Here is a 13,145-nt window from a genome sequence, read left to right on the forward strand (position 1 = left end):
ATTTTGCTGTTTTATGAAAATAGCTTCTTTGACTCCCCTTTCAAACCATCTATTTTCTTTCGCTAAGATTTGAACCTCATTGTCGTCAAATGAGCGGATGCTAGCTTTTAGGTGCATATGTACTGCCGATTGAGGCCCACTAGTATTAGCCCTGCGATGTTGATAAAGTCTTTTTTTGAGAATTTGTTTCGTCTCCCCAATGTATTGCTCTTTACAGTTTTCATTTTTGCAATGTATTGAATAAACTACATTACTTTGTTTTTCATTTGGCATCCTATCTTTTGGATGCACTCATTTTTGCCTTAAAGTGTTTATCTGTTTGAAATAAGTGGGAATTTTGTGTTGCCAAAGGACTCTTTGTAGTTGGTTTCATTCCCTATTCTTTCCTTTTGACATTTGTTAAAAGACCACTGAGGGTAACCACAGTTTGTGAGTCTTCTCCTAATATGGTTTGACTCATTTTCTGTACCTTCGACGCTTGTTGGTATTAGTTTAGCCCTATGCTGGAGGGTTCTGGTAACTCCTAGTTTGTGTTGTAGAGGGTGGTTAGAATCGAAAAGTAAGTATCGGTCAATGTGAGTGGCCTTCCTAAAGACTTCTGTTTTTAGCGATCTGTCCTCTTTTATAATTACTTTACAATCCAAAAAAAGGCTAGTTGGTTCTCTTGAATGTCCTCGCAAGTGAATTTAATGTTGATCTCTACCAAGTTGAGGTGATCTGTGAAGGATTGAATTTCTTGTTCTTTAATTATGACGAAAGTATCGTCCACATATCTACATCTATCTATAAGAGGAGAAACGTCCGACACCTTCAAAAAAGTACAGATGACGGCTGAAGAAACCTTGTCATCGATGAACCATTCCTGTACGACTGAGAGCTTACACAGACGTAATTTGACAACTCTTCCACATATTGGGATCAAAGGCATCTGATGACACACAATGGTCGCACTTGATAACACACAGTGTATGTTTTTGGTAGGACACGGGCATCTGATATAAACAAATCTGCAAATGTGTCCTTGCACTTCTCACCCTGTAGCCTTCCTACTTCGACCTCACAATGTTTCTGCTGTCCAAAATGAAAATAGTCTTTTTGTTCATCACTTTGATTCCTACTGATTTTACTACCAGAGAGAAAGATCCATCAAATATGTTTTCACATTTTCAAATAGTGGTTTGCCGTGGGATTATTTTTTAATGAAAGAAATGTGCCTTGGCTTGAAAAAGGTTAAAAAAAACATGGAGATAAGTAAGATAGAAAGAATGACATGCTTTGGAGACCCAGATGAGATGGATGGATGGATGGATGGATGGATGGATGGATGAGGGAGGCAGTCAGTTCCGTAGGTCGGTAGGTAGGTAGATGAAAATATACATTGATGATTTTGAGGTACAGTAAAGTCTCGTTATATTGATATCGGTTATATCGACAGTACTGCTTATTACGATACTATTTTCATTTCCCGGCAAATTTCTAGTCTTTTATGATATAATTAGTTCCGGTTAGTACGATACCCGGTTACTACGATAATCCGGTTACTATGATGCCCTTTTCATCTCCCGCCAGCTAATTTGGTCTGCTTATATCGATACAAAAGCAGCTGAAAGCGGAATCGATATTTGCTTAAGGATTTCAATACAGTACCACCATTAGTGAAATCTGTATCTATAACAACGTTGGTCATGTGACCAGCCGTTGGTCATGTGTCTTGCACTGTGTAGCAGAGCTGCAATAGCATCTGAAACATACTGTAGTCTTCTTAGACATTACAGTTGTTCAACACCAATTTCAACCATGGGGAAACGGAAGAATTGTGACCTTGGAACGAAGTAAAGGCAATCGTGGCTGTCGAGGAGAATCCAACAAGAAGCAAATCCTCCATTGCGAATGAGAATTCGACGTGCCGCAGAATACTTTATCAACGTAAGTCATGTAAACATTGCAGTTGTTGTTTTCCATACATGTATTTAATTGAGTTGTATTCAGATATCTTTTTATCGCTTGCAATAGTCACTGTTTTTCATGCAGTATGTACATGCTGGAATTCGTGGTTTCTCTCGTGTGTATCGAACAACGTGAGGATTTAGCATTGGTTGAATTTTAGAAAAGAAATAGTTATTAAAAAAGTGTAAAGATGTTTTTATTGAATGCATAAGTTTATTTTTCACTTCACTACAGTACAAAAGCACGCTAGATATGCAATCCATGAACTCAAGGAGAAAATGACATGCCATTTATTGCCCACTTTTAATGAAATTCGGCGCAGGATCGGATATATCGATATTCCAGTTAAATCGATATTTTTTCCTACTCCCGAGAATATTGATGTCACAAGACTTTAGTGTATGTAGGAGACTACCAACCAATGTCTTTGGCTCTTGCTGCCACGGGTCTTCGCAACTCGGTCACAAACTTCTTTGCATCAAGCCGTATTTCAATTATGTTGTTGAGCAGAGCAAACAATGGAGCCAAGGGGAAGGATGCCACAAATAAGGTGACAAAACCAAACTGGATAACTGGGGACAGAACAAGACAGAAGAACATGTATTCATGAATGAATTGTCTTTTTTTATTATTTGTGATGAGCATATTTATGAGAACCATATTTATGAGAACCAAGTGAGCATTAAAGGACAACCGACGCCCCCGGACAAATTGTGTCCATAATTTGTAAAATCACTTCAAATGACTTCGACTGAGCGTATTTTACAAAGATTACTCGGCATATAGCTGTATTTTACGTTTTAAGATTCGTGCTGAATATTTAGGAAGTCTTGTTTTTGAGTTGGTGACGATACCTACCGTGATATCACGGTAGGTATCGTCACTGACCGAGAAATCTGAAAACATCGTGTTGATGGCGAAATTAGAAGGAAAACATAAATAACGCGATGGTGATTCGTGTGTTGCACCAAGACAACTATTTGATATTCGCTGACACAAATTCCCAGCAGACAAATCAGCCCATTTCCAACGGAGCTTGTGCGCCATCTGGTGCATTTTCTGGACGCTACATTGGAGTCCAGACGGCTCAAATTGATATGGAAGGACTTCTTTAATCGATTGCAAACATGTATGCTTTCCTCTTCAGAACTATTTGTTTCATATTCATAACTGGATGAGTAACAAGAAAGCATCTTCACCGAATCTGAAGCCATTGCTTTGATTCTCGAGCAAGGCAAGACAGTCGTTGTGGCGTGAAGTCACGAACTGGGGGCGGGACTTTCTGAAAATGGCCAATTCGCAGCTCATTTTTTTGCAGTTTTAGCACGCTTAAAATCATTTTTATTGGTGTTTTGCATTTGACTAAAAATATCAGCCTGCGTGTTTTGGGTATTTTAGATGCTATAAAACTTTTTCTGATGTCAGTTAGGAAACAAAAAACATTGAGTCGGTTGTCCTTTCACCGTATGGTAGCCTGTTAAAGATATTCATTTTACCTTTTTGACCTTGTCATTTTGAGTACACCTCAAAGTGGGAACATGTTGTAGATGAAGGGCTAATTTGAATGCTTATTGAGAGCATTTTTTGGCTAAACTTTTCTCAATTACTTCACAGTCTCGTTAGTTCTTATTAAATAGCAATAAAAATACAAACTCCAATTTAATTCCCGTTAAGACAGCCATTTTCTAATCCGCTTTTTTTTCATAAGCGTCGGAGGTGTTCTGCAGCTTATCCCAGCGCTCTTTGGGCATGAGGCAGGTTACACCTCGATCTGTTTGCCAGTCAATAACACAGCCCTCATAGACGAAGAACCATTCACATTTACAATTGTATTTAGGTACAATTTAGAGTGTTACATTAACCTGGGATGCAAGTTCACATTTCAAATTGATTTGGGAAATTGTGGACATCGTGTCTTCCAGGCCAAACGGCAAAAGAAAGAAGAATTTGGACTGTTGTAGATGCAATGTTTAGAAGCCACCATCTATGCTGTGATAGGGCTTAGTGTCTCAGTGACATTGGCAAGGGTAATACAGTGGGGCCTCGGTTTACGAACACCTTGCCTTACGAATTTTTCGGTTTACGAACGTTTAATTTATGGAAATTAAGCTTTGGCATACGCACTACTCTTCGGCATACACATGGAGCGCCGCCCCACCATGGCTGGCGGAGTAATCTTCGGCGGAAGAACACCAAAGCACACGACCGAACAGCGCCCCACCCGGCCTACCTTTCCACATCCTCTTTCTCTTGAGTGCACACGTCGATCGTCTTCAAGGATTTATAACGGATAGTTTTGCTGTTATGGGACCGAAAAAGACCCCACCACAGGCTCGTGTTCAGCCGAAGAAGACACAAAACGAAATTACAGTCGAGGAGAAGAAGGAGATCATTGAGAAACACGAACATGGTGTGCGTTTGTCTGATTTAACAGCCCAGTACCAATATGCTAAGTTGTGTGTGTTGTTAAAGGTGTTTCCGTGCAGTCAAAGCAACAGTCTGTGGCAAGAGAAGAGGTTGAAAATTTCTGTTAATTTGGATTAACGAAAAGCAGCTAGCCGGCGACAGCGTGAATAAAGGAATTATATCCAAGAAAGCACGGCTAATTCACTCTGATATCGAAGTTCGCCGTTTATTGGCCATTTATGAAGGGATCATTCCTCGAAATGGTGAAAGAAGAGTAGAAGGTGAAACAAGTGTAGAACCGCATTCTACACTTGTTACAGCAAGGCATAGTGCAGGTACTCGCCTGGCCTTCCTGCAGTCCAGAAAGGTCTCCCATTGGAAATGTGTTGTGTATTATAAAGCGGAAGTTGTACAGTAAGTAAAAACAGGAAATTATTCCACATGTAAAACGTCAACAATGAGTCTTTTGTTCCCAAATATTTATTGATCGTTTTTTTCTGAGGAAAGTTGACACAAACGATCCCATCACATTTCTTGGGGAATGTTTTGTAACCTTAAAATTCAAAGTTAATAATTATTTGTTGAATCAACAAAGTGTATCTATTGGAACAATAATTATCTTGTCTTTTTAGAGTTGTCAATTAAATTTATACTATGATGATAAATCATGGTATATTTTGTTTATACAGTACTTGTAAAAACGTTTTATCCCCCTGTCATTTGGAGTTTAACAAGAAACAAAGAAAAGGGATGCATCCAAACCAAGAACACAACTTTCAGTCTCCAATTCTGCGTTGTATGCTAGTTTCCATCCTCACTAATGATAATTGTTTGATTAAATAAACATGATATTTTTTTTGTGGTACTCACTCATTTCCATATATTCAGGTGTTAATCCGGAAAATGGCTCCAAAAACTGGTCTGTTTCATATCTCTGCAACTTCTTCTGCCTCTCTTCCTCTTGAAAAGTGCCTTGCTTTGACTGTACATAGCGAATAAGCTTCTTTAGCTTACTGTGGAAAGCACACATGGAGATCATTTAATATTTAAGTGTGTCAAATTCAAAAGAAACATTTTGTTACTGTTGATTGAAAAAGTTTCTTCAGCCGTCATCTGTACTTCTTTGAAGATGTCGGACGTTTCACTTCTTATCCAAGATGTTTCTTCAGAGAACTAAAGTCTTACTGGTAGTTTCGGCCCTATATAGATATATCCCTACTGTCCAGCATTGGCGTTGCCGGACTCTGCTATGATAGGGCCCTGCTCTCAGGTTGGGGGGAGCAGAGGACTACTCCCTGCGGTAGTCGTCTGCTATCTGCAGTCTATTGTACAAACGATCCAAATTGAATTATGAAAATAGCTTCTTTTACTCCCCTGTGACCCCATCTATTTTCTTTCGCTATGATTTTAGCCTAAGAGCTAGCAACCACTCATTTGACGACAATGAGGGGATCAAACCTCTCAAGATAGAGGACACTGATTTGCTGTGGCGACCCCTTGAAAGGAAAAGCCGAAAGGAAAAGAAGAAGAGGAAGGGATATGTATAGGGCCGAAACTACCAGTAAGACTTTAGTTCACTGAAAAAGCATCTTGGATAAGAAGCGAAATGTCTGACACCCACAAAGAAGTACAGATGACAGCTAAAGAAACCTTTTCATCGATGGACCACTGCTGTACGACTGAGATCTTACACAGACGGTCCTGTTGATTGTTCTCATTTACTAATTTGCGTATGCACCACTGATTGGTTTGTACTTGAGATGCTACAAATTTAGATCATCCTCAAACCAGGCAGGCACACAAAAAACAAAGCAAAACATTTTACGCTGGATACACTATTACTCATAGGAAGTGTATTTTTTTATAAACACTTAAAGCATTCTTCCATATTTTCCTTTCTTATTTTCCTTTTCGGCTTTTCCTTTCGAGGGGTCGCCACAGTGAATCAGTGTCCTCCATCTTCAGATGCAAACCGGATTATATTAAGAGTGAAATTCTCACCTGTCATCATGGAAATGCCAAATGAAAAAATGCATTCAACAGTTATATTTATTGTGATTTGTACTTTCAAGTTCTTCTCCATTTAACTTCACTTTTTGGATGTTTGTTTTTCAAAATTGCTGAATTTTCACATTTACCGTTCAAATACGAAGTAGAGACAAGCGGTGAGGCAGCAGCCGGCTGAGCCTCACCATGGATTGCGCAATGACTATGCTAACTCTGCTTGGCTTGCTCTGCAGTGAGACCGCATTGCTGTCCCTCTGCATATCGCTATTCTTTTAGTTCTTTAAGTCTTTTAGTATATGAACTAAATTTCTACAGTTTAGCTGGTGTATATAATGTAGAGTCACTCTACATTATATACACTGTATTACAGTGTTTATTTTATTTTATTTTTATCAAAACTGTGTGCATAGGTGAGGCACAAAGTTCTCCTGCCTCATGACATGGAGTCACCAGCGCCACCGCTATTGATTCCAGAGATTCTTCTTGCGACTCCTCGGTTGCAAATAGTTAGTAAGTTAAGTGCAACCATCCAGTCATTTTTTCGTGCTTCTTGTTCTTATTTTCAAAATGGAGGATTGCATATCTAAATTGAAAGAATTTTCTAAACTGGACTTTCAATCGAAACAGGAGATAATAATTCAAGGAAGACCAACAGCGGACTGTATAGCTCACAAACGGTGAGGGATGGATGTAAATCTTCTGGACGGCTTTTCAGCTTTTTGGCCCAGAAGCATCTCATTGAAACTATTCCTGAAGCGACAAAGTTGATCCAGCTCGTGCTTACTTTTCCAGCTACTACAGCATCAGTGGAGCGCTCATTCTCAGCACTGAAAAGACTGAAAACATACAGTCGGAACAGGACTGATCAAGAACGACTTTCTTCATTGGCAGTGATCTCCATTGAGACTTTTAAAACTGAAGAAAGATAAGGAAGGCTTCTACAAAGAAGCTATCGATGCCTTTCTTCAGAAGGAGCGGCACATGGACTTCATTTATATGTAAAGGTAACACAATTTTTGTATTCTTTTTTTCTGTGCTACAGTTTATATAAAGAATGCTGACATGACATTTTAAACAAAAGATGTTAACTGTTGCCAATCAAATGGTGAATAAGCTACTCCGTAGAGTTCATATGTTTGTAAATCTGACTGCGATGACGTCAGTGCCTCACCAGCCATGAACCTCACCGTGCGGCACTGGCTCACAAGCCACTCTCATGGCCAATTGTTTTTATTGTGACAAATGATAGCATCTCACGATTACATTTTCTACGTGAGCGCTCCCTGGCGCTTGTTGGAAAAATCTTTCAAAAGGGTGCACCATTAAATAAGCTGCAGGGTTGAAAGCATTTGGCAAAAGTAGTGGTTTAGTGCTGTTTCTCTTTATTTGTAAATTGGTAGTTGTCAGATCTCCTCGCCAAATGACACGGAGATATAATGTGTCCCAGCGCTTGATTGTGGCGTGGAATCGAGCAAGTCGTGCTGTGAACTCCGTCCGACGCTATGCAGGTCTCTGCGTGCCTGATCCCGAGTCCGTGTGTTTCCGCTGAACGCTACTTATATACGCCTTGCATGCGTGGGAATGCGTTAAGACATCAAAGGGTTGAAAGGCGCACTTCAAAGAGCGTACACACGTCAGCGCCGCGGTGCGCACCTGTGACGCCACCCTTTACAGTCCGGAAATTACGATAATATCGATCTGATTGAGTTTTTGAAATGATCCAGGAGCCCCCCACTCGCAAAGTTTTACAGCCGTCACATGTTCATACATTTACAGTCAACCAACAACCATCACGTGATGGAAATTCCAACTCGCACGGTGAAATGGTTGACTACAAATGCCTCAACAGTGTCTAAAATTCTGAAATTATCTTGACAGAATCTGACTGTACAAGCACATACTTGGATGAAATCTCAACTAAAATAATTTATTCATACAAAACAAGCACAATACCTTTGTTTTTGCTCTCTTTGTAATGCTATGGGCTTTTTAAAAAAATAGAATAGGATTAAGAATGTTTCTCACAAATACCCCCCCCCCCCTTCAATAAAGGACAACCGACGTCACTTTTTTGTTTCCTAACGGAGTTCAGAAAAATGTTTTATAGCATCTAAAATACCCAAAACACGCAGTATGATATTTCAAGTCAAATGTAAAACACCAATATAAATGACTTAAAGTGTCTAAAAAGTACTTCAATTTGAAATGGGAAATGCCGAGTTTCAGAAGGTCCCGCCCCCTTGTTCGTGCTGTCAGGCAAGACGTCTTGCCTTACTGGAGAATCAAAACAATGGCTTCAGAATATGCTTTCTTGTTACTCCTCCAGTTATGAATATGATTCAAATAGTTCTGAAGAAGAAAGCATACATGTTTGCAATCGATTAAATACTTGATTCCATGCCATTTTGAGGTATCTGGGGGCGGGAAATGTAGCACAAATAGAGGCAGAAAATGGCGACAAAGCTCCTGTAAGGAATTAATCAGCCCGTTTCCACAGGCTGATTAATTCCTTACATGAAGCGTTGTCGCCCTCTCTGCCTCTTTTTGGTCCGACGCGACGTTTTCAGACCAAAGTACAGCAAAATGCATTGGGGTGATGAAGGACTGCTGCAATGTGTCCTTTTTTCGGTCAGGGGCATTCCTTCAGTGACGTAGGGTGAGGACTCGTCACCAACTCAAAAACAAGACTTCCTGAATATTCAGCGCAAGTCTTAAAACGTAAAATATAGCTATATGTGGTGTAATCTTTGTAAAATACGCTCAGTAGAAGTCATTTGAAGCCATTTTACAAATTATGGACACAACTTGTCCGGAGAAAGGACAACCGACATCACTAAAGGAACGCCCCTGACCGAAAATAAGACACATTGTAGCAGTCCTTCATCACGTTATTGTATTTTGCTGTACTTGTTTGGTCTGACAACCTCGTGTTGCACCCAAAAGCCGCCAGTAGAGGGTGTCCAAGCTCCATATAAGGAATTTATCAGCCTGTGGAAACGGAGGTGGCCACAGGAGGTCGGCATTTTGTGCCTCTTTTTTTGGGTGAGACATTTCCCCCCAATGTTGCCTCAAAATGGCAATAAGTAAATTCTTTAATGGATTGCTAACATGTATGCTTTCCTCTTCAGAACTATTTGAATCATATTCATAACTGGATGTGTAACAAGAAAGCATATTCTCCGAATCTGAAGCCATTGTTTTGATTCACTCGCAATGCAAGACGTCTTGGCGTGACGTCACGAACTGGGGCCGGGACTTTCTGAAAATGTCCAATTCGCAGCTCAATTTTTTTTTGCAGATTTTGGACACTTTTAAGTCATTTTTATTGGTGTTTTGCATTGGAATAAAAATATCATACTGCATGTTTTGGGTATTTTAGATGCTATAAAACGTCAGTTAAAAAACAAAAAAGTGACGTAGGTTGTCCTTTAAGTGAAAAGTGGTTGTATGAGTGTCTGTGATTTTATGTTATGTGCTGTATTTATTATTTTACTTGATGTGAACTGTTGTGCAAAACACTTTGTGACAGTCGCAGCTGTTGTGAAAGTGGATTATGAATTAGAATGTGATGTATTATAATCACATGTGAATGAAAGGGAAAAAAACTGGAATTTTGTAATGTAAATAGCGCAGCCACCTTATGTTGATGCAATACAGCTATGTACAGTAAAGTCTCGTTATATCGATATCAGTTATATCGATAGTACTGCTTATTACGATACTATTTTCATTTCCAGGCAAATTTCTAGTCTTTTATGATATAATTAGTTCTGGTTAGTACGATACCCGGTTACTACGATAATCCGGTTACTATGATGCCCTTTTCATCTCCCGCCAGTAAATTTGGTCTGATTATATCGATACAAAAGCAGCTTAAAGGACAAATTTCCCCAATGGACAAATTTCCCCATTGTGGGACGAATAAAGGTATTCTGATTCTGATTCTGAACCGACGCCTGCGGACAAGTTGTGTCCATAATTTGTAAAATCACTTCAAATGACTTGTACTGAGCGTATTTTACAAAGATTCCACTGCATGTAGCTATATTTGACGTTTTAAGACTCGCGCTGAATATTCCGGAAGTCTTGTTTTTGAGTTGATGACGATTCCTGACGTCACGTCATGTTTGGAACGCCCCTGACCGAGAAAGGACACACAATGCATTTTGCGGTACTTTGTTCGGTGTGAAAACTTTGTGTTTATCCGTGTTGATGGCAAAATTAGAAGGAAAACACATAAATAACGCGATGGTGAATCATTGTGTGTTGCACCAATACAACTATTTGATATTCGCTGACACAAATTCCAAGCAGACAAATCAGCCCATTTCCAACGGAGCTCTGGCGCCATCTTCTGCATTTTCTGGGACGCTACACATCAGTCTTAAAGTCTCAAAATGACCTGGAAGAACTTCTTTAATCAATTGCAAACATTTATGCAATAAAAATGACGTATAAATGACGTTTTTATTGAATGCATAAGTTTATTTTTCACTTGATTACAGTACAAAAGCATGCTAGATACGCAATCCATGAACTCAAGGAGAAAATGACATGCCAGATCAAAGATCCCCCATTTATTACCCACTTTTAATTCAGTTCGGTGCAGGATCGAATAGGTCGATCGTCCTGTTAGATCGATATTTTTTTCCCACTCACGAGAATCTCGATATAACGAGACGTTACTGTTTATCAATATGCTTTTCTTATACTTTCAGGATGTACAGTTAAAACAAATCTTTGCACCTCCCCACCCCATTGCACTATGTACACTTTTTGTTTTTTCCCCTTTCAAATTGCCGCTGTGGACTGCATATTTCCCCATTCTGGGACTATTAAAGGCTTTCTGATTCTGATTATATTGTAAGTTGGCACCTTCTGTATTTTTACTTTAGTAATACAATCAAAAACGCGATGAAAACTTACGGTATTCCAATCTCAAAAAGGTTGTTCTGAATCAGCTGTTTTCCCAACATGGTGATACTCAGCTGAATGCATAACTCCATTAAACAGCCACCATGAGTACACTGTGAATCCAGAATTGGGTTGTGAATAGCAGAACAATTCTATTTTTCAGTGTCTCTTCTTAAAAAGACAATATGCATGTGATGTACGTGTAATTACTAACACAATAGAACATAAAAAGTACTTCAGTAAGATGAAAAGGTTTCTTCAGGCGTCATCTGTACTTCTTTGAAGGTGTCGGACGTTTCGCCTCTTATCCAAGAAGCTTCGTCAGCAAACTAAAACTGGTAGTTTCGGCCCTGTATATATCCCTACTGTTCAGACATGGCGGCAAGATTTTAACATCATTGTCGTCAAATGAGTGGTTGCTAGCCTAAAAGCTAGCAACCACTCATTTGACGACAATGAGGTTAAAATCGTAGCGAAAGAAAATACAGTGAGACATTGGCTTACGAACTTAATTAGGTCCCAGACACAGTGTGTAAGGCAAAAAGTGTGTATCCCAAAAATTAATTTCCCACAGGAAACCATTAAAATGACAATAATCCTTTCCCAGGTCACCATAAAACATAATTTTCTACTTTCTAATTTTCCCAGCCTTAAAACTACACAAAATATATCTTACTTTATGTATAATAAATGTGCTATAGTATTATGATTAAAGAAATAAACTGTACTATACAATAAAGTCATTTTATTGACCTTTGTGATGGTCGTTAATGGCTTGATGGAATGGAGTGTCCGGTTTCCTCAGCATTAATTGAACACTTGATGAGGAACATAGGCTTCGTCCACCATCTTGAGGAATGATCCCTTGTAGGTGCTTTCTCTGTGATAATTCTATCTAGTTCTTCATCAATTGTGATCTGTTTAGCTGGGTTAATAGCTTTTTGCATCAAGTATACAGATGACTTGTGCGGGTTATTTGTGGAGCCTGATTGATTGCATATTTAACCTTCCAGTCTACACTCTGCTTTTGAACTATCAAAGTTGAAATGGGTCAAAATGTCACTGTTTTCTATCCATTTTCTCACCATTTTACTTGTTTTTTTTTTCCCCTTTTCTATTTTTATTTCAAGTTCTGTCTGACGCCATTTTGTTTTTTGGAGAACGGCCTCACTCTCTCTCTGTCTATAACCCCATGCCCCACTTCTGCGTTCTTGACCAATCACATGGCTTTAACCGACGACTAGGGGCAGGGAATAGAGGACAAAAAAAAGTCAGCTGCCATTTCTGATAGTGTTTTTATGCACATTCGTAAACATTATGTTATTCCATGTTTAGCTTAGTACATTTTATGTTATTTCATGTTTAGATCAGTACATATTATGTTATTGCATGTTTAATTTAGACTATGACAATGACATATATCCAACTTATTATAGTAACCCACAAGGTTGCAGGATGCATGGACTTGAGACTCTGTCCTGATTTTCGTGAACATCACATTGGTTTTCCCGTAACTATATGCATGATGTCATCTGTGACATCACCAGTCGTAACATCGCCTCTCCAGCGTAAAACACACATCAAACTGACAGCCTATATGGAAACACCTGACAAAAAGGCCCAAAATTCAGGGATCTCAGAGATGCTATGGCCAAGGATGGACGGATTGATCACCCGTGGACCTTTGCCATGCTCTTCGGAGGCCCGTGGTATACGACTTTGCTTAGACTGCTTATGCCTATCGCGATCGTGATTGTACTTATTTTCTTAGTCATTGGTTGTATTATTCCATGCTTAAGAGCTACTTCCTCTAACGGCTGCCCTCTCTGGCCCCACTCACCATCTCACCCCCCTTGCTGTTTATAGAAGAC

General features: G+C 39.3%; 1 protein-coding gene across 1 annotated transcript in view; it reads right to left on the reverse strand.

Annotated features, from left to right (window-relative positions):
• Window positions 1-13,145, reverse strand: part of LOC148898522 (anoctamin-1-like) — a 94,068-nt gene that overhangs the window by 21,764 nt on the left and 59,159 nt on the right. Inside the window, 3 exon segments of the mRNA XM_088995729.1 lie at window positions 2,367-2,519; window positions 5,224-5,366; window positions 11,287-11,387. Of these exon segments, the coding sequence (XP_088851855.1) occupies window positions 2,367-2,519; window positions 5,224-5,366; window positions 11,287-11,387 (397 nt within the window).

The sequence above is a fragment of the Hippocampus bargibanti genome, linkage group LG05 (genome assembly GCF_051943395.1).
Source record: "Hippocampus bargibanti isolate YZ-2025 linkage group LG05, ASM5194339v1, whole genome shotgun sequence".
NCBI classification, from domain to species: Eukaryota; Metazoa; Chordata; class Actinopteri; order Syngnathiformes; family Syngnathidae; genus Hippocampus; species Hippocampus bargibanti.